Source organism: Anolis sagrei, chromosome 4, assembly GCF_037176765.1.
Source record: "Anolis sagrei isolate rAnoSag1 chromosome 4, rAnoSag1.mat, whole genome shotgun sequence".
Lineage (NCBI taxonomy): Eukaryota > Metazoa > Chordata > Lepidosauria > Squamata > Dactyloidae > Anolis > Anolis sagrei.
In genome coordinates, this window is record NC_090024.1 from 175,957,703 (window position 1) to 175,980,352 (window position 22,650).

The 22,650-nt window shown below is 38.8% G+C and overlaps 1 protein-coding gene across 1 annotated transcript in view; it reads left to right on the plus strand.

The window, feature by feature from the left end:
• Window positions 1-22,650, plus strand: part of BEND5 (BEN domain containing 5) — a 995,828-nt gene that overhangs the window by 765,789 nt on the left and 207,389 nt on the right. Inside the window, exon 8 of the mRNA XM_067467888.1 lies at window positions 10,729-10,843. Coding sequence (XP_067323989.1) covers window positions 10,729-10,843 — 115 coding nt within the window. The remainder of the gene's footprint in view (window positions 1-10,728; window positions 10,844-22,650) is intronic.

Genomic DNA, 22,650 nt, shown 5'->3' on the forward strand with positions numbered 1-22,650 from the left:
CACATCACGACAGAATTTTAGAACAACAGAGCTATGAGAAAGATACATCATATTGAAGTTTAATATCTCTTTAAGTTGGGACACCTGAAACATGGCTCAGTTAAGGAAGAAATATATGTCTTTGTTGCCCTCTCTGTACATCTCACATGTTGTCATGAAAGGGGTGGTGGCGGCAGAGTGGGTGAAGGTGGTGGTTAATGCCTCCCTATAGAAAGGAAAGATTCCAGCCAGCCTAAAAGAAGCTATAATAAAACTACTGTTGAAAAAACCATCACTGGACCCCATTCAATTAGTCAATTTTTGGGCAGTTTCCAATATTCCCTTTTTGGGCAAAGTCATGGAACATGTGGTGGCCTCGCAGCTCCAAGTGTTCTTGGAGGAAATTGATTATCTGGATCCAGCATAGTCTGGCTTTGGACTGGGACATAGAATGGAAACAGTCTTGGTCGTCTTATTAGATCTATGATGGGATGTCGGGACGCAATAATGACCAGGCGGGAGACAGGGTGTAGAAGTGAATGATGATGACTTTTTTATTGTTCCCCAAGCAAAGCTTATATAGGTTTTGGTGCTCTTCAGCAAAAGTCTGCATAGCAACAGTGGGGGATGACATAATTGTCAAGTGATTGGTGGAACTCTCAAGGGTGAGGTAATATACAGGTGAGGTCAGCTATAGGTGATGTAATCCTTCCTGCCCTCAAGGGTGATGTCCCTACATGGTCAGGGGGCAGGAACCATGTGTGTGCCTGGTGAGTGCGGTTTGCCGACATCTCCCCCTAGAGGCACAACTGGTTTCCTACAATGGGAACTGGACAGAGGGAGTTTGTCTCTGTTGGTTCTCCTGGACCTCACAGCGGCCTTCGATACTGTAAATCATGATATCCTTCTGGGACACCTCGCAGGAATGGGTCTCGGAGGTACTGTTTTACAGTGGCTCCAGTCATTCCTGGAGAGCTGTTTCAAGGTGTGGTTGGGGGACACCTGTTTGGCCCCACAGCTATTGTCTTGTGGGGTCCCATAGGGCTCTGTGTAGTCCCCCCATATTGTTTAACATCTACATGAAGCCACTGGGAGAGATCATCAGGAGTTTTGGAGTTTGTTGTCATTTGTACGCAGATGACGTACAACTCTATCAGTCCTTTCTATCTGTTACTAAGGAGGCTGTTCAGGTCCTGAAGCAGTGCTTGGCAGCTGTGACAGTATGGATGAGGGTGAACAACTTGAAATAGAATCCAGACAAAACAGAGGTATTCCTGGTCACTGAAAGGCTAAACAGGGTATAGAGTTACAGCCTGTGGTAGATGGGGTTACACTCCCTCTGAAGGTGCAGGTTCGCAGCTTGGGAGTGAACTTGGAGTCATTGCTCATGGAGTCATGGCCCCCCGACTTTGGAACGCCCTCCCGAAAGATCTTAGACAGGCCCCTACATTGGCAGTCTTCAGAAAGAATGTGAAAACCTGGCTGTTCCGACGTGCCTTTTCAGATTAGGAACCTCCAGCACCAAGTCCTAGAAGCACTTTAGTAGAACCAAGATCATTGCACACTGAACACTGCACTTACTTTATAATCCTACATTCCTCCCGCCACATCAGCACTTTTAATCCTGTACCCCTACTCTGGCCGGCCCAGTTTTAATATTGTCTTGTTGTATTGTTACTGTTATTGTTTTTCTGCTTAACTGTTTTTAATTTGTTTTAGGTATTGTATTGTTGTATTGTGTTTTGGGGCTTCGGCCTGTGTAAGCCGCATCGAATCCTTCGGGAGATGCTAGCGGGGTACAAATAAAGTAATAATAATAATAATAATAATAATAATAATAATAATAATTGCTGAGCCTGGAACCCCAGGTTTCAGCAATGGCCAGAGGAGCTTTTGCACAACTAAAGCTTGTGTGCTAGTTATGCCTGTACCTTGAGAAGCTGGAATTGGCCGCAGTGATCCATGTTCTTGATACATCTTGAAAATATTACTGCAATGAGCTTTACATGGGTTTGCCTTTGAAGACTGTTTGGAAGCTTCAAATAGTCCAATGGGTGGCAGCCAGATTCCTCACTGGAGCAGGGTACAGGGAGCACACAACCCCCCTGTTATGTCAGCTCTACTGGCTGCCAGTCTGCTACCAAGCACAATTCAAAGTGCTGGCTTTAGCCTATAAAGCCCTAAACAGTTCTGGCCCAGCTTACCTGTTCAATCGTATCTCCCTCTATGAACCATCAAGGGGTTTGAGATCTTCTGGGGAGGCCCTGTTCTCAGTCCCACCAGCTTCGCAAGTGCGGTTGGTGGGGATGACAGACAGGGCCTTCTCAGTGGTGACTCCTTGACTCTGGAACTCTCTCCCCAGTGAGATTAGATCAATGCCTTCCCCCCTGGCCTTTAGAAAGAGAACAAAGAAATAGTTATGGGACCAAGCTTTTGACTAGTAAAGTGACACAGTATTTATTTATTTATTACATTTATATCCCACCCTTTTCAATGTATGTAAGCCATTGAATTTTGCCATTATTTGTTGTAAACTGCTTTGGGTCTCCCCAGGGGTGAGAAAAGTGGTATATAAATACAGTAAATAATAATAATAATAATAATAATAATAATAATAATAATGCTTTTATTGAATGCTAAACATGTACATTTCCAGGGCTGTTGCTGTTCGGTTTCTGGTTTGTTAAGAAATATCCATGATAGGGTCAACATATGTCAAAATTGCCTTGAAAACAGGTAAGAAGATATCCTTCCCCAATTCATTGGAAACTCAAGGACTCCATTATTACAGTATTTTCATCATAATAGTTTTCTATGCAATATTAAATCAAGGCAAACGTGGACGCAACACCAGGCTTTCCTGCAGAATAGTAGACTTACTGTCTCACGTCATGTCTTTTGAGATGCATTACATCCCAAAGATGACAAATCATGCTCTATTTCTTATTTTTGCATCTTTCCCCCAAAGTACTTGTGTTTTGTTTAGATGCACATCTGCCACTTCTCTTCAATGTGAGGACTATCCGTTTACTTAAGGCCTGAAAGTTCTTAAAAACACCGAAGAGAGATCACTAGCTATCATGCAATCATCTGCTTTCATTAGCTTCTACTTAGAAAACATAAAGTAACCATCTGGAGTCTATTATTCTAGTCAGTGCCCATAACTGAGTACAATGTACACAGACTCTTGCTCCCAAGTCCCATTGTAGTCTAATTAGTTGTATAGAAAGTAGTGGTGGTTCATGGATTGAAGAAAAATGGCATGTCTGTTCCCCTAAATGGCAAGAGGAGCCCCTCGTTCATTCTGAGTCACTCAAAGTAGAGAACAGTGTGTGTTTGTGTGTGTGTGTGGGGGGGGGGGGGCATCTTTTCGTCTAACCTACTTCAAAAACAGAAAGGGGGAAGAAATGTATGTACCACATCGATATCCTTGGAAGAATAACTGGATATAGGATAGGACACATATATAGCTAGATATATAAGTATATATGTCTGTGCCTTCAAATGGTTTATGATGTGTGGCAACCCTATTATGAAGTTATCTTGGCAAAACCCTATCAATTATTCAAAGGGAGGGGGGTGCTTTTACCTTCATGTGAAACCGTCAGAGTGTTACTTGCCCAAGGTCACCCAGTAGGTTCCCACGGGTGAGTGCTACAGTCGTAGTCCAGCATTCAAACTATTACACCATGCTGGCTATGAGCTTCTGCCCTAATCCTTTCTGTTATTCCCAAAAGTCCTAGTCAACTTGTGCCAGGAATTCTGAGAGTGAAGTCCAAAACACCTGGAGGGCCACAAGTTTGACACCATTGTTCTAATTTCATCAATAGCTACTAGCGTCATGACACCCTCATCACCTACTTTAGTGCAATGGGTCCCTTCCACTTCTGTGCTGGCATGCTGGCAGTAAAGTGAAGTCGGAGGCTTGGATCCTCCTCCTTTCCCCTCACCCATTGCTTCTTTCCAAGTGGATTATTTTTGTTTTGTTTTATATCTTATGTTTATATTTCTTTTTGTTTTAAAATGCTAGAGTTGTGTCATTTCACACTGTTTAAAAAATGAAATACTAGTGCAGGAAGGCAGGGTTAGAAGGATATGCAGAAATATAATTGCAGAACAAATTGACAAATTGACACAACTACACTATGAGAAGTACAATATCTAGGGTACTCAATGTGGTATTTATCTGCTATCAATGATACAACTATAGTGGAATAGCGGGTTCGTGCAATAAAATCCTCTGTGATACAATTCACAGAATAGTTCAAATATATGCATAAGGAGTGGCTTCAAATGGAACTATGCCAAAGGGCAAAACCACCTTAATAGGAGCTTGTTCAATAGTAATGTATGACATGTTCTCCTCTCACCTTATTATATACTTCTTGTAAGGATTTCTGCCTTGACACATCACAGGAGGTGCAGTGGTAGCATGACAATATTATGATCTTCAACAAAATAACAGTTAAGGACTACCGATTTTTAATAAGGTGAAGGAAGTTGTTGCAGCCCCAGTTAGGATATTTTAGCCTTAAATGAACATGATATCTATAGGTAGAGATACCCCTTACTATGTTTCTACTATGTTGGCTTTCTAATTACTTGGCTTGCTTGAACGTGATACTCCAGAATCAAAGTTTGTTGTTGTTTATTTGTTCAGTTGTTTCCAACTCTTCATGACCTCATGGGCCAGCCCACACCAGAGCTCTCTGTCGGCTATTGCCACCCCTTCAAGGTCAGGCCCGTCACTTCAAGGATAACATCCATCCACCTTGCCCTTGGTCTGCCCCTCCTCCTTTTGCCCTCCACAGCATCATTATCTTCTCCAAGCTTTCCTGTCTTCCCATTATGTGGCCAAAGTACTTCATCTTTGCCTCTAATATCTTTCCCTCCAGTGAGCAGCAGGGCCTTATTTCCTGGAGTATGGACTGGTTTGATCTTCTTGTGGTCCAAGGCCCTCTCAGAATTTTCCTCCAGCGCCAGAGTTCAAAAGCAAAATAGACCTAAATATGTACATGATAGATGGATCAGCTGTTTTTCACCTGCATCTAAGACTCTTGTTTCCTTTCCCTGAATGATCACCTATCTCATTGCTTTTTGGAAAATTGATTAACACTGAATAGTATTTTCTTCATTAGTATACATTATTATTGTTATCATCATCATATGTTCAATTAACAGAGAATGGTAGGGTTTTACCCAAGGAGCATGCAATCTGAAAATAGATACAGTACTTTTGCACACCAGGCAGACCCCCCTGTGTGAAAGGAGTAGTCAATGTAGCTTCCTACGATATTAAACAACAATATTTTCTTTGATAAATAAAATTGCATTTTTGATACTTCATCTACAATCATAAGCATGCTTATTGCTTATCTAAAGTAATTATATTTAATTCAGTGTGACTTGTGTAATCCTATATAAAACGGTGTTGTTAACTATGTAAATATGAGAACTGATTTTCAGCTTCCCAAATTCTTCTAAAAGTTCTTACCTGTCCTCTGTATTTATAATTCTACTTTTTAAAAAGAGAATTGATAGTGTGCATCTCTCACCCACAAACATGCTCAAGAGGTAAACCATTTCAGCATTCACAGTGACATCCACTATGGATTATTTTAGGTAATCATCCTTTCTAAAGCAAATTCCTATGACAGCATAATGCTTGATCTTGTCGATATCTATTATACAACCCAACATGGCTCATTTATCAACATTTGTTTAGAATGAGTATCACAAATACTTCAGGAAAGTGCTCTGATGAGTAATTTCAGTGGACAGCCGATATTTATTTGTAGGAAAAATATGTATTCTGTAGAAAAATGTGCTTAAGACTGGCTTCAGTATAAAAGCCTTTGATCCTTCAGATAGTCATGATAGAGGTATACCTTTTCAAAGTAGTATTGATTCATACTGTCCTCAAAAGGAATCTGCAACGCTGAATATTTAATGATTGACATTTCTTTTAATTCTTATAAACCAGTCTAGGAATTAAGGATATCTTTCTATCTATTCATTCAAGCAATTCACCTGTCTCCTCTCAACTTTTCTGGGTCCCTTTGGCAATGCCCAATTGGTAAAAATACTCTAAACACAGTTAATAAATTGATAATTTGTAAAAATATTTTTAAACCAGTAAAACTAATTAATCTTCTTTAAAGAACCCAAATAGTCTGAAGAAAAAGATTGACAATATAGTCAATATATGCAATCTAATGGAGAACTGTTTTCTTAACTTCCATTAGTTTCATTTAAAATTTGTCTAAAATCTACCAAAGCAAGAAGTCTTGGTGTTCAGTTGATAGTATATTAGCTCTGAACTGTGCACAAAGATCATTTGCACATATGTACCTTTTCATTTAATCCCATTATGTATTGATACAATAATATATACATTTAGGTTTTAATACAATACATTATTTCTGAATCACTTTTTTAAAAATCTGAAAAAGCCCCCAAAGTAAATTCAAAACTATAAAACAATTCAGGAAAAAAATTAAGAGCAAGATAAAATGTAATCTGAAAATCAGAGTGTTGACTTAATACCTTTAGATATGAAAGCTGGAGAAAGGACATCTGTGTCCAGATAGGAATATGTGGCTATACCTAAGTAGTATTTTCAAAAAAGTTAGTGCAAGGTTGTTGTACGTATCAGTGCAGTGCTTTTCCTGTGGGTATTGCTACACAGAAGAGTTAACACAGTTTGACATTGCTTCAACTGCTAAGGTTCAATGCTACGGAATTATGGAAATTGTAGTTTTATGAGGTCTTGATCCTTCTCTGTCAGAGACTGCTGGTGCCTCAAAAAACTACAACTCTCATGATTCCAGAATATTGATCCATTACAGTTAAAGTGGTGTCAAACAGTTTTACAATGCAGATGCACCCTGAGACACTTTGCTGCCTGACACTGGATCAAATTGCCGACCTTTTGTTGTTTACACATCTACTTCTTCATTTATTCCTCCACTTATTGTTCCTTCCCTGGAGATATGTTGCTCCAACCTGCTACATGACAAGGCTAACCTTTTACTAGTGTGTCCACATCCAGAACTAAATAATGGTTTTGAGGCACTTTTGGAAGCATTCTTTTTATTTCTCAGTGCCTTAACAGAAGTTATTTATATTTCATGTTTGATTTAGCTGATTAAAATTGGATCACCTCATTTGATCCAGAGCATAGTAATGGTTCCAAAATCCAAACAAATCTATGGGAATACAGTTATTTTCTTTAATCACATACTAATTGGCCGGCCAATTAATCTGCTCATCTGTGAAGAGAAAATATTTTGCAACAAGTAGTTCCATTTCCAGAAGTCATTCTCAGAGGTAACATTTCAGTGGTCTTGTTTTCTTCCAACCCTGCAACACGGTCCAATGCCTCAAGAGTTGCATAGGTCAATTAGTGGACAAATTAAGCAATTATTAGCCACTAACAGGGTGACTGGCATCATTAGCCTTCCTGTTTACCAGCAAACTGTTATTTTAATACAAGGACCAACAAATAAATTAAGGCATCTGTTGTATCCAGTATCTGCCTTCAAGTAAATTATATTAAATTGATTTGGTTTCTGCCAGATTCTTAACCTTGGTCTAATGAAATATTAGAAATGTCTTTTGCTGAATGTAGATGATGTAAATTTTTAGTTGCATTGATTTATGAACATAAAAAGCAAGTCCTCTTGGCTTTTAAAAATCCAGTGCATTTTTATTTCGGTCCTTATTGATCTGGAGGCCATCATTTCCATCTGAACAAAAGCTCTGAAGTATTTTTATTGATTCGCTGAGTCCTCATCATGATTTTATTGTAAGACATGAACGCATATATAAGGCAGATTTCATTTGCATCTTTGTTATGATGATCAATAGAGATTTTCCTATCTTGGCTTTAGAGCTGATATTTGCCTTTGCCTTTCCTGTAAACATTTAAAGATGAGATTCAATTGAGGCATCACAATGTGGTGGGAGTTTTGTGTGTGAACTGTATTTCATTTTTGAAAACAATGACTTTCTCTCTCTAAAAAAAAAATCTGTTTAATGCCTTGCAGGTTTCAGTATTTTATTTGTTAGCCTTCAGCAGAGAGATGCATTGGGTCGGGTTCATGGCTAACTTAAGTCCCATTGATTTCAGTGAATCACACTTCTAAAGATAATATATTACAAGCATGGCTTCAAGGAAATTTGGCATCAGTGGTAGATCTTTGGTCTATTTGTGTGAGAAAAGCAAGGGGCTCCAACTCCCATGATTCCATAGCATTGAGCTATGGCAGTTAAAGTGGTATCAAACTGCATTAATTTCACAATGTAGCTGCACCTTTAGTTGCCCCTGGGAACTCACTGTTCTAATATTGGAAAGTAATATATCTAGAAGTCAAGAGGTCTGTGGATACCTGAGATTCTCTAAATATAATAATGCTGTAACCTCAAAAACACAAATACCTAAGAAAGGGCACAACTTCATATGCATTTCAATTTGCTATATTTTCTGAGAAAAGCCAAATTGTCTTGAGAACAAAATTGGAGCAAAACATGGAAAATGGAGTTAAAATATAGAAGTACATTCAGTTCTTAATACAGAACAAAGGGAAGCATAGAAATGGTGTATGAATATTTCCTACACAATGGTACATCCATTGTAGCAACCTTACCTGGCAGAAGTTGAGAATCAGTTTCCATTTATATTTTTACAATTGTAACAGCTTGAAAATGTTGTGTTAAACACATACACTTGCTATGACAAAATCAGACAGCCTTCCTCTGCCAAGTGCTGCAGTTCTGCCAAATGACCTCTTAATTTGTTTTCAAACAGCATATATTAGTTTGGCGCCAAATGTTGACTATAATATAAAATAAGGAGAGAAAGAAGGTTCTCCAAGGCATCTCATCAGCTCATGCCAATCCATTTTGGGGAAGAAGTGTAGGAACTCTTTTTTGCTTTTGTATTCCAGAAGTCTTTTTCATTCTGATTTTATTATTTTTTCATATAATAAGCTATCCATTCCTAACATGGCAATAACATGTACAGTACAAGTAGGAAAGATGTGACTGCAGGCCCTTTGCAGCTCTCAAAATCTGTTTTTTAAAGATCCAAATGCTACCTGCACCCAATTTAGTTGTTTGTGTCAAAATTAGTGGTTGATGTTTTCCCAAAACGGTCAATAATATCCCCAAAACATCTTCCCATTTCTGCAGTCCATGAAGATCCACGGTTACACATCAAGTTAAATTTGTCATAAGATTGATGATGATGATAATGTTTATTTATACCCTATATCAGGGGTACTCAAACTAAGGCCCGGGGCCCGGATGCGGCCCTCCAAGGTCATTTACCCAGCCCTTGCTCAGGGTCAACCTAAGTCTGAAATGACTTGAAAGCATACAACAACAACAATCCTATCTCATCAGCCAAAAGCAGGCTCACACTTCCTACTGAAATACTAATAAGCTTATATTTATTAAAATTGTTCTTCATTTTAATTATTGTATTGTTTTAAAGTGTTTTTTGCACTACAAATAAAACATGTGCAGTGTGCATAGGAATTCATTCATGTTTTTTTCAAATTATAATCCAGCCCTCCAACAGTTTGAGAGACTGTGACCTAGCCCTCTGTTTAAAAAGTTTATGGACCCCTGCCCTATATTTTCTCTCTAAGCGACAAACATTAAAAACATTACAATACAATTTAAAATATACAAATATACAATATTAAAACAGTATTAAATATCATTAGTGTTTAAAACAATTCAGATTAAATCCATAAAAACATTCAAACTCACAGCAGCCCCTGCCATGATCTTCTTTAAAAGCCTTTCTGAGTAAAAAGGTTTTAGTCTGCCACCAGAAGAACAGTAGGATGGGGTCATTCTGGCTTCCCTGGGCAGATAGTTCAGAGTCAAGGGGCAGCCACTGAGTAGGCCCGCTCTCTCATTCCCACCAACCGGGCTTGAGATACAGGTGGGACCAAGATAAGGGCCTCTGCTGAAGATATCAGGGCCCGTGCAGGTTTATACAAAGGGATGCAGTCAGCCAAATAGCTGTTCCTTGACCTGATTGCCCCTTTCTTTTTCTTTTTTAAGGTTTCAGGTAGTTTTTTTAAAAAATAAACTTTTTAACGTTTAAGCCCCCCCCCCCCCCCAAGTTACTGTGAATAGAGGAACTGAACAACCCTGGCTGGTTTTAGCCAATAATGACTCATGGTGTGTTATAGGGAAGAAAGGTGCAAAACTGGGGTTTGTCTCTGATAGTTAGTAGATAGGGAAAGATGGCATATAGATAGGAAAAAGCTAAGCTAAGGGGAAGAAATGAATAGGTTTGGGGGATTTATGAATGATCAAATAGTTCTGTTGTTAATGTGTGATCTAATTGTGCATTGGATGAGTTGTTTATTGTACTAGCCATAGGCCATGACATCAAATAGGAACTAAGGCCAACCGGGGTCAGCGGGGGGGGGGGGGGGGTCCATCACAATACCTTGTTTTACAAAAATAATAACAAAATTTGGCCTTCGTTTGAAAGGAATGTATTACTTATTTAGGAAATTTCAGATGGATTAGTTGGGCTCTCAGACCACATCGGTAGCATGTTATAGTCTATGGAATTTTTTTCTTTGCCTAATTGAAATTGCTGTTTCACATTGGTGAAATTCAATAAACAGTAAACTCTGCAATTAAATATATTTTATAAAATACAATGGAATCTTCTGTTTGATTATGAGTGACATTTAATATGTTCTTCCCTATTCCCTTTAGGTATCATTGATTTTCTTGTGAGCCCTCATCCAATTGCCAAAATGCTGAGAGATCATTTAGTCTTCAAGATTGCTCCTATGCTTAATCCAGATGGTGTTTATCTTGGCAATTACAGGTATGGGCATGTGATATATGTTTATGTATGCTTGCTTGCTTCAAAGTGAGAAGCTTGTGGTAGGACTGGCTTATGAATGGAATAGCTGGATTATATCCAGATTCTAGGTATTATACCTGGGACTCATTTGGATCATTAAGGGGCTCAGATTGTAAACTTTTAAAAAGCAGATCTGTAGCCCTACTAATTTTATACTGCAGTTACATGAACCAGTGAAAAGAAAATTCACTTTCTTCTAATTTTTGTGTACCTTTTTAAAGCCTCAGCAGCTTGCATAATGTAGACATGGAACAGAATGGTTAGTGATGTGGAGTCTGGATATGTGAGATACACAATGTAAATGAAATCCGTAGATTTTTTCATGGAAGAATCACACCTATTCCGTCCACATCATGAAGTATAACAGTGCAGGGAGAAGGGTTGACCAGAATCCTTCAAACACAGTTTTAATATGCAGAAAGCATTTGTTGTAAATAATTTTTCAGACATTCATTTAGAAGTGTCCTCATGCTTTGTTTGCAGTTGAACGATGCACTGTTCAACAGAGCTAGGTATATTCATTTTAAGATTGAATATAGTGAAACACTGGCATCATCCAAAACTGACCAGTGATAGTCTGGGAGCCAGAGCATTTTTCTATCTCTGGTTAGTTAGTTATATAGATGGCTTCCACTTATCATTATATTTGTTTAGTTAAAAACAACTTAACAAGCTGTGTCTCTAATTATTTTACCTGACTCAAAAATACTCAAATGTTGCTGAGAAAACCTTCATTCTTTTGAGGGTTATTTTACTGCTTGAAAAATAATATTTGCACTTCCAGACAAACAGCCTCCTTTACTTGCATGCCTTCTGCCATCCTTTAGGACTTTCTGGACAGTGATTATTACAGGTAAAGTTCTCAGTGCCTATCAAACACATCTGGCCTGTCATTTTCTATCCCCCTTGAGAAGCCTAGGTATTACAGAAGGAAAATTATGTTCCCTATCTTAATTGCTGAATTGATAGAATGCTATAATTTTAGCCTTTTCATCAGATGATGGAAATTCAACCATTCTGAACTAAAAGGATAGCTAATGAGGTGGATGGAAAAGCATTAAATTTGCTTGCATTTCACCACATCATTTACAAAAAATGCCTAATGTAACTAATAATGTAAAATGAATATAGTAAGCAGAATGCTGCCTATTAATGGAAAAAGGATATTGAAATCTTGATAATGTGAATGCTTCATAGATACTGAATAATTTGCAGCAAGGGTTTCATTTGTTGAAGTTTACTGAATGGTTTTTTTATCTGGTCCATTTGAAATCAGAGTTCCAACACATCAATAAACTGTAGTGCCAGGATGATTCACTGAGTAATTAAGACAGAGTTTTCTAGACGTGAGTTAATTTTTCCAAGAACAATACCCTACCTGAATATTATGCATGTAATTATTTGCAACAATATTGGAATCATCCCTTTTTGAATAGTTTTTAAACAGTGGTGAGCAAAATGCAGACCTGTGACCACATATGTTTCCTGAAGAACTAATACTGCTTCTTTTTTTTTTTTTGAGACAAAAAAATGAAGATGAATTGCATTACCTGGATACTTCCAGAAGAAGCAATCCATATTTTTAAATAGGCTGCAAGTTCCCCATTCACATTGGTGTTTTTATTTGCCATCAAGTCAACTTTTAGTTGAAGCAGGGGTGGTCAGCTATAGAAGGCTAAGGAATGATATTAGCCACCTGGGAAAAAATAGACAGCTGCATCTCCCAATTTATTCCAGCAAATGTTTTCAGACACCCTTTAAGATAGGGGATTTGGGGGATTTTGCTGTGTTTTGAGTCCCCTGCCTTTTAGGTCCAGGAGAGATCTTTTAAAACTACATAATGTGAGTTCAGTTTTTCTTAATTTTTTAAAGTCCTCTTCTGGGCTTAAGATGACCCAGAGGACCCAAAGTATGGCACAACTATCTTCCCACACCCAGTACAAGTTGTTCAGGGTGCTTTGATTGTGCTTTTTCTGCATGGCAAAGGGTTGAACTAGATGGCACATATGGTAGTTTCCAACTCTACTATTCCATGATTCTCTGAAAAGCCAGGCCTTTCAGCATACTTTTGCCCACCTCTCTTTTATGGCGACCCTATGAATGAACCCCCTCAAGAGTCTTGATCATCAACAGTCCTGGTGAGGTCTTGCAGATTTAGGGCAGGTGTGGCCTCTTGTACTGAGGTATTCCACTTTTCCTTTTGCCTTCCATTTTGCCAATAGTATTTTCTAGTGAATCATGTGGTCTCATAGAATATCCAGTGTAGGTATGGCAGCTTCAGTTTAGTCATCTTGGCTTCCAGTGGGAATTTGCTCTTAGGCCCAGCTATTTGCCTTTGTGGCAGTCTGTCTTGCCCACTGAAGTCTTCTTTAGCATCACCTTTCAAATTAATTGTTTTTCTTGCTGCCAGCTTTTTTCACAGTACAGCTTTCACAACCATATATAAAAATCAGAACATCTATGACATAGATAACCCTAACTTTGGTATGTGGTTATGTATCTTTACATATGAGGATCATATTTGGATCCTTCATAGTTGCCTTCCAAGTCCTTGTTTTCTCCTGACTTCTTGATTACAGTTTCAATTTGATTAATGGCTGAGGGAAGGTGTAAAAAAACCTTTGTTTTGCTCCCTTGATTACCCATATTATATTTGTGCAGGTCACCTGTATAACTCTGCTTTTGTACTCTTTAATGTAAGCCTTTGTAGTTTTACATAGAAAACACCTTTTTTTGAGGGAGGGGCTACAGTATAGACCAGTGGTTCTCAACCTATGCGTCCCCAGGTGTTTTGACCTACAACTCCCAGTAATTCCAGCCAGTTTACCAGCTATTAGAATTTCTAGAAGAGGAAGGCCAAAACATCTGGGGATCTACAGGTTGAGAACCACTGGTATAGACAGTCTTGGTGCAGACCTAAAAGGTCTCCAGGGTACTAAAGTACAATCTGGACCTACTCCAGGTGCCCACTCCAGTTATACAGGACCAGACTGAATACACCTGATTTAAGATACTAAGCAAGATTGGGGGGAAACCAGAAAATCCTAGAGATCTCTAGGCACAGCTAGGAAATAATCCAAAAACACCACCAGTAACAATGAGGAGTCTCACACAACAAGGGCCAATGTTCTTCATATAGGGCAGTTTGCTATATTCCTGTGAATGATATTATTACCTAATGGCAAACAAGTACAATTTTTCTATATTGAAAACTAGATTTCAGTGTTTTTTGTCACAGTGTCTTCTTTGGCCCCCTTTACACTGCCCTATATCCCAGGATCTGATCCCAGATTATCTGTTTTAAACTGGATTATATGAGTTTCCACTGACAAAAAGTCTGGGATAATCTGGTATCAGCTCTGGGGATATAGGGGCAGTGTGGAAGGGGCTTTAGTTATTTACCTTGGCAACCAGATCCTACTACACTAGGAGCAGAATGGTGGTTCTGTCTACCCTGTACTTTTGATCCTAATTATATTTTTCAGTCTGCCATATACAGTAATAATCTCGATGTTATATTTGCATACATTTCTTAACACAAAAAATTGAATAATCATAGGATTCTTTCTTTTTTCATTTATATTAATTGTCTATTTTGTTTGGTTCACATTCTATCAAGGCAATAAACAGCACTTTCATATTACAGAATTATACACTGCTATGATTTTGCATGATGATGATGTTTATTTATACCCCACTTTCTCTCTTTACAAAAGAGATTCAAAGCAGCTTACAGTAAAACCAAATGAAATACAATTTTAAACCTAAAATTATACAAACATTAAAATTGAATTAAATATTAATGGTATTAAAAGACAAACAGTTAAAATCCTTAAAAACCGATTGAAAAGATATTCAAAGCTTTAACTGCTATGCTTCTATCTATCTGGAAACTTGAAACTTGCAGTTCAGGGTTTTTGAATTCACAGCCAGAAAGTTCTTTGCCTATAATCAATAAAATCCTGTATTCCATAGAATGCAGCCATGACAGTTAGTTTGGAATAACAGTGCTACGAGTAATTGTGTAATGTCAAAGGGCCTAAAGATAATGAGTACTGATGTCTGAAATGTCTGTTTTAAAAGGGGTACAAAATCCATGGGATTTTGTAGGGATTTCCCAGTAATAGAAAATGTCACAATTTGAAAGACAAGAGTTTAATAACACAGCTATAAACTTGTTGTTGGTGGCACAGAACCAGCTAAAACAATGGCTGTTTTGTTTATGGTAGGGAAACAGTAGGGTTTTCTGATGAAAAACTCAGTGTGAGCTCCTTTTGTGTTTGCTTGTGTTTGTAGATAAAACCTCTGTATCTATGATGAAAATACTTGTATGTATGTCTATTGGCACAGCAAAAGTAATTGTCAGTGTCAATAATCTGAAGGTCCCTTATTTTTTGGACTAAAATGATCTGAATATCTTTTTTAAAAATCATATTATAAAAATTCTAATTGGAGAGATGGTTTTAGCCTAGCTCCAAGTTTCTGATATCAGATATTAGGGAGTGTAATGGAAATTTCCCAATCCCCCCCCCCCCCTAAAGCACTCCATGGAGCCTGCCTTCTCTTATTACATTAACATCATGCAGGATAATGGAGCATATATCACATTGTATTAAAAAATAGAGCTATATGGGGCTTATTTAGAGACAAAACATATGAACAAGACTGGAGCAGATGAATGGGTAAAACAGAAAAAAATATTCCCAGAATAAAGATTTTTTTCCATATAACTATGGAAATATTTCAGTGTAATTATGGAAATTCTAACTAATAAGTGGGTTTCTGTCTCTGAAATGTTATTCCATAATTCTTAAAGCATGCCAATATCTGTGGCAGAAAAGAGGTTTTTTTCTTTTCTTCCCTTTAAATTCTAGCATTCACATTATTCCCCAGCAGTTTGGCATTCACACCTTCTGGATATATTACATTACCTATGGCAGCAATAGACAGGCCAAGGAAACACAACACAGTATACTTGATTTAAAAGCTGCATGTCCTGGGGCCTGGGCTGAACTTTCCTTTATCCTGAGCTTGCTCTAAAACTTGTCACCATGTAGCAGAACGAGTGAAATCTGTTCCTGCAGGGAAGGCAGCTGTAATGGTGCTATCTTCAGCTTAGATTAGTTCCAATTTGTCATTCTCACCTTCCTGAGATGAGAGACCCCACGATGGCATGGATGGGGATATGTTTTTTTAATACTGGCAGATCTCTGCTGAAGCATCCTTGAAATGCAGTGACAAGTCATCTGCCAAAAATGTCTGTAACTCCCTCGGAAAACTTTGTAGTCTGTGAATCAGCAGCTAGCAGCTACTGCATTGTATTCTACACCTTTTCATTACCCACTTATCGGTTGTGGCATTGACACACATTGGGCAAATAACACAGTGCTGTTAATTATGATGTATAGGCATGTCACATGTCAAACCTGAAAGATCTTTATAACACCCCAGCTTTTGGTAGGGAAAGGTTTTGCACATTTGCTAGGGTTGGGACACAGAAACCTTGTGAAAGTGAAAAACCACAAATAAAGAGATTGCTTGCTATTGTTTTAACATGAGAGGCTACCCCTCTAGAAATTTCTGTGTGTTCCAGCATGATTTAATGGTCAACCTCCAGTAGAAATTGAACATAGGATTGCATTGGAAGACCTAGAAAATCCTAGAGAGAACATTTAAAATCAAAACTGTGAATAATCCAGTATTCAAATGTCAACACCACAAATGTGGAGGATGACTGTCTATTTTTGTGTATTAGTTGAGTATACAGAGACAATAGTGTTGCAGAGATTGCTGAGAAGTCCTTCTGAAGTAAAGAAGGTTGGGAATTTCAATTCAATTCCAAACATTTGCAATTATTTGCAAATTTCTTCATATTCAGGGTGGAAAAATTGTCATCTGTTTTAGTTTTTCTGAAAAACTCATCATTTTTGCCATCAATATGGCAGTAAGGTACAATGGAAACCTCTCTGTCTGGCAATATATCTTCTTATTGAATTTGACTACATCAACTGGGTAAAATTTTTGTTTTGTTTAATTTTGAATTTGCCAAAATTTACATTTTTTCATGTTTTGACATGTAAGAACTTAATTATTTTTTCCAGTTTATGCTGAATGGAAGAAAAAAAGCAAAATGATAATCCAGGATCCAGTTTTGCATGGGTAGCTCTGAACATTATGAGTTTAAACTGCCCTGAGTTGCCTAAGGGCTGAGAAGAGCGGTATACAAATATAGTAAATAAATAATAAATAAGTTTAACTCTCTGTATTACACATTTTATTCCTAAATTATAATTATCACTTTTTTTCTGAAAGTCTAGTTATTTTTAACACCTATATGGTGTTATATGGTGTATTCTTTCCTGGTATAAATATTGAATCATAATGGAAGTACTACTATTACAATAAATATGTGGAATTTGCATAATTGCAGTATACATTAGAGTTAGATGCCCCTTTTGAGAAACTAGTACAGTGGTGGTGAACATATGGCATGCATGCAATTGGCCACCCCCACTCACCATCCTGCTCTCACTCACTTGCTTGCTGCAATGAATCCCTTACCTTGGCAGGCTAGCTTAGGCCTAAGAGAGTGGGCCTGGTGAAGCCACGGCATCCATTTTGGAGAAAAAGACAAGGAGACGCCATCTTCGGTTAGGTTTGCCTTAAGGGGGTGTGTTCTAGTCTTGGAGGGAAAATTAGAAGGCTAGGATTGGTTAGAAGAATGGGGGTAGAGCTTAAGTGATCTGAAGGAAAAAAGTGACTTTTAAACTGAGCCTTGAGTTCCCAGATTGCCAGTTGAGAGTTGGAGCTTGGAAAGGGTAGAGCGAAGACGTTGGGTGTTAGTGAGAGCAGTTTGGGGTTTTGAAGAAGAACTTTGGAACAGTCTTTTGTTTAGTATTCAGGGTAGCTATAGAGAAATATAGCTAGAATACTGTGTGGCTGAGGCCTAAGCAGAACCCCATTAGCAGTCTGTTTTTTTCCCCTAAGGAAGGCTAACTCAGGTTTTGGCTAGATTCCTAAGGGGGATTTTTGTGGGAGTTACTTTCAGAGATTCATTTCCTGAAGTAATTTTCTGTGTTGAAACCGTTAAGACTTGTAACCCAGAAGTTTTTAAGATCTTTACTCAAACGTAACCACAAGCTTTTGTATGCCAGAACTTTACTGAAACCATTAAGCTTTTGTACCTGAATTATTAAAGCCTGTTCAATAAAAGTTCTTGTTATTTTTAGCAACTTACATCAGCCTCAATGTGAATACCTTTGTGGTCAAAGTGTTATTCAAGTCAGCTTTTAATATCCTCTAAGAAAACTATAGTGACACAGAATGGGTCACAGAGCAACCTCTCAATAGTACTTCAGCCTGTTCTTTAGTCATATGATGGCAGCAGAAACATTTTAAAGAATCATTTTAAGTCTCTCAGTTCCAGTGGTTCCCAGTTCCTAGCTTTTAAATATACAGCTGGTTTATTAACAACCATACTCCCTCTGTATTTTTGGTGAGCTACTCTGTAGTGGCGTCATCGTTATAATTTGGTAGGCTGCTGTGTGATCATTATAATTTGGTGAAGCATCATTGGGACTTTTATTATCGAATAAAGTTCCCTACTTTTCCCTATGGTTAGTTATACCTGCCCACCCCTGCTTGCCCATCCCCATTTGCCATCCTGCCCTCCCTCACTCGCTCATTTGCCTGCTCCCCACTCCCCCCTTGCTTGCTCACCCTGACTCTTGTTCACTCACTTACTTGCCCTCCCCCACTTGCCTGCTTGGTTGCTTGCCCACCAACTCACTTGTCCACCCATTAACCCCCCTGGGCTCACCCCTAGGCTCACCCTTGGGCTCACCCCCCCCCCCAAGTGCCCAACCTCCTTGGTTTGGGCACTCAATCTCTAAAAGATTTGCCATAACTGAACTAGGATATAGCAGTGCTAGGTCGCTTCCAGACTACACTTAAACCCGCCTCAGAGAGAGTTAAAGAAACCCATTCCAAAGCAGATTTAACCCCCCCCCCCCCAGGGCTTTGCCTGTTTGTTGTCTGCATGTCCTTTCGGTAACTTCTGGGAGGGCGTGGAGCTATGAACTCTCTCCAAAAAGCCTTAAAATAAAATCAAAACTTATTGCAATGCCATTAGGCCTCTCTGGAGGCCTCCTGGAGTGTATCAATGATCTGGCAGGAGGGGCCTGGAGCGATTGGATACCATATTAAACAAACAAGAGTTGACACATCCTTGGGTTGTTTATCTATTCCTGTTGATATAAAGAGCCAAGCAGGAAGTGTCAGTATAATCCAGGGACACAATGCTTGTTCAAAAGAAGGCCTGACTTCTGCCTGCAAGGGCCCAAGTTGGACAATTGGACTGCCCTTTTCAATTTTGTTTTGTTTCCATCACTCAATCTCCTAACTTATAGCCATTGCTAATTATTGATAGTTTTTTGTCCCCTGTTCTAGAACCCACTGACTTCTCCCTGCCTGAAGAGAAAGTAAGATGTTGGATAAATATTTATTGTTGGATAAATATTTATTATTTATTTGTGTGCTTTTCTGATCCAACAAAGGAATATATTAAATGGAAACTTGTGTGAAATGTACAGGGTCACCATAAGTAAACAGACAACTTGAGGGCACATATACACACAAAATACACATTTTTCTCCTCCAGGAAGGGAGGTAACCCTAGCTTTTCCAAAGGTACTAAAAAAGAGCAACAGGGTCAAAAACATGAAAAAAATCAGGTAAATAATTCTTCAAAACTCTTGAGTATAAACTAGTATGGTGTAGTTACTCACAAAGGGAGAATAATGGCATCCCTGGTGGATACCATTCAAACCTGAAATCACCACTCGTTGTTGTTATTATTGTCGTCACTGTTGTTTCAAAAATCTTTCCAGCTGGCAGCAAACTAAGGATGTACTATGAATAAGGAGGCACAATCTTCTTGTTTTTATGTGGCAGGAACACAGTCCTTGGGTGAAGACTGTGCAAGAGGGACTGGAAAGAGAAAACTTTCAGTGGAATTGAGAATCTTTCCTTTCTTTCTGAATCACTCCCCCTTATCCCCACTCTGCACTTCCTTTAATCTCTGCTTCACATGCTCCTGGGAGAGTGTGCTTTCTCCTCCTTTGCACTCCGATGGAGACAGTGAATGCTGATGAGAGAATGTCCTGCTAGGAAGATGCTCCAGGCAGTCATTTGCTAGACCTATTCTTAGGAAGTTCTCAATGTGCCCAATTAGTTGGGGGAAACGACGGGGAGCCACGTTAGGAAATCTAGTTCTACTCATCTGATGTAGAAACAGACTGCCACAAAGCACCTCTCTTACAATGCTTTTCTCTGTTATAGAGAATAGATATAGATATTTTTTTATTGTTATTGGTAAAATCTAGTGCCTGTGATTCTGGAGAGAACATTCACTTTTTTCCTTTTGGGAAGGAATAACTTAGGGAACAGTGGAGCCTTTGACATAAAACCAGGGAGCTTTGAATGTTCTTTGCCAAAAACAACTAGTTGTTTCGCTCATTGCTCTGATCGCCCAAACAGCCATTAACTCACTGAGTTATTCATTACCAATGAGTGTTTGTACCTGTTGTACCTGTTTGAAAATACATGGAAATGCTCAGCGATTTCCCCAATGGGCCTATTCAGACATTTTAGCTTTTATAGTCACTGAAAAATGCACTGTAAAAGACATTATAGAATAATCCCTCTCGGCTGCAGAATGAGGCTGGCCACCCATGTGGCCCTTCCAGCTCTTTCCTCCATTGCCCAGGCTGAGTCAGCACACAAAAGAAAGATAATATGTCCTGTTCCATTGTAAAGTAGTGAAATAGAGCTATAGTTGTTGCCAACAAGAGAGAAAGAAAACAAAAACCTACCAATAAAAAACCAAAAGTAACTAGTTGCAAAAGTAACTTGTTAAATGAGTTAATTTCTAGCTCTGCATCAGACATGCTAAGGCCATAGTTAGGTATTTGGCAACATATTGTTGGCTTATAACAGACAGGTAACCTGTTGGGGTTTAGGGAGCTTGGTGGAGTGTACCCTTGCTGTAACTCCAAAATATTTTTCAATTTAGCACCCAAATGCCTCTTACAGTATTTTATCCATGTTTTAGCCCTCTTGGGAACATTGGCCTTTCTCCTCAAAATGAAATATCCCAGAAGTTATTTTTGGTGTCTAGAACCAAAAATGCCACGGTGATCCACACTCCTGTTACATCCTGAATAGACTACTGCAATTCTCTCTATGTGGGGTTGCCTCTGAAGACTCCTTGGACGCTTCAGTTAGTCCAATGCTTGGCAGACAGGTTACTTACGGGAGCGGAGTACAGGGAGCATACAACGCCCTTGCTACAGCAGCTCCACTGACTGCCTATTAGCTTCTGAGCACAATTCAAAATGCTGATTTTGACCAATAAAGCCCTACATGGCTCTAGCCCACTTTACCTGTCCGAATGTGTCTCCCCTATGAACCATCAAGGACTTTAAGAACATCTGCGGAGGCCCTGCTCTCAGCCCTGCCACCACCGCAGTCGCGTTTGGTGGGGAGAGATAGGACCTTCTTGGTGGTGGCCCTTCGGCTGTGGAACTCCCTCCCTAAAGAGGGTAGATCTGCCCTCTTCCTCCTGACTTTTCACTAGACACTTAAGACTTGGCCATGGGATCAAGCGTTCACAGAATAGGCAGTTTTTATTGGCTTAGATGAGATTGTATGGACCGCATTTTTTGCACTGATTTGGAGCACATTTTAAATTTGGCGAACTGTTTTTAAATGTACATTTATTATCATTTTATGTAATTGTGTATTTTATTGGTGTTTTATATTGTTGGAAGCCACCCTGAGTCCCTCTTTGGAGGTAGAGAATAGGATGGGATACAAATGTTCTAAATAAATAAATAAATAAATAAATAGAACCACGTGGAGGGAAATCATTACAAATGGCTTAGGCATCACAAAAAGAGCTCTATTGGCCACATGTGCCCAATGGCTTCAATTTCTCCAACCTTGGCTACCACCATAGCAACAAACCAAGTCCGTTCTCTATTTTCACCCCAGTTTGAGACTAACCCTGACCTTTTGAATAGATTTAATTCATAAATACACAGATTCAAGGGCAACTACTGATTCCTGGCAAGAAGATCTAAAATCCTAATCCAATTTCTGGTGTTACACTTCTTATGACACAGACATGATTTCTCTCCATTTGACAGATTCATATACATTACAGCACTTGCTTAATCATAGAACCAGCAGTTTAAGAAGTCCAAAACAATCTTCACCATCAGAGGAAGAAAATTCAGCAGCTAGGCAAGGCATGGGCAAACTTCGGCCCTCCAGGTGTTTTGTACTTCAAATCCCACAATTCCTGGCCTCAGGCCCTTTCCTTTTCCCTCTCAGCCACTTACAACAGGAGGGCCAAAGTTTGCCCATTCTTGAGCTAGGCTATACCTCCTTTTCCACTCAGCAGTTGAATCTTGTATCGCTCTTACTACTACATGGGTAATTCCAGAGAAATGTTCTATTAATTCTTCACATGGTGGTGGCGGTGATAGTTTGACTCACATTATCATGTCATACTACAGATAAAGCACTGTAATCTCAGTAATGCAGCATCACCATGCTAACTTATCTTTTTGTGCCTAATGGGTTAGACTGCTGGTTGAATGTCTCAAGTTAGAAATCCAATTCTTCTTTAACCTGAAGAATGCACCATCACCCAAAAGCTTGCTTCCATTTCAGTATGATCCTATCTATGTCTATTCAAAAGGAAG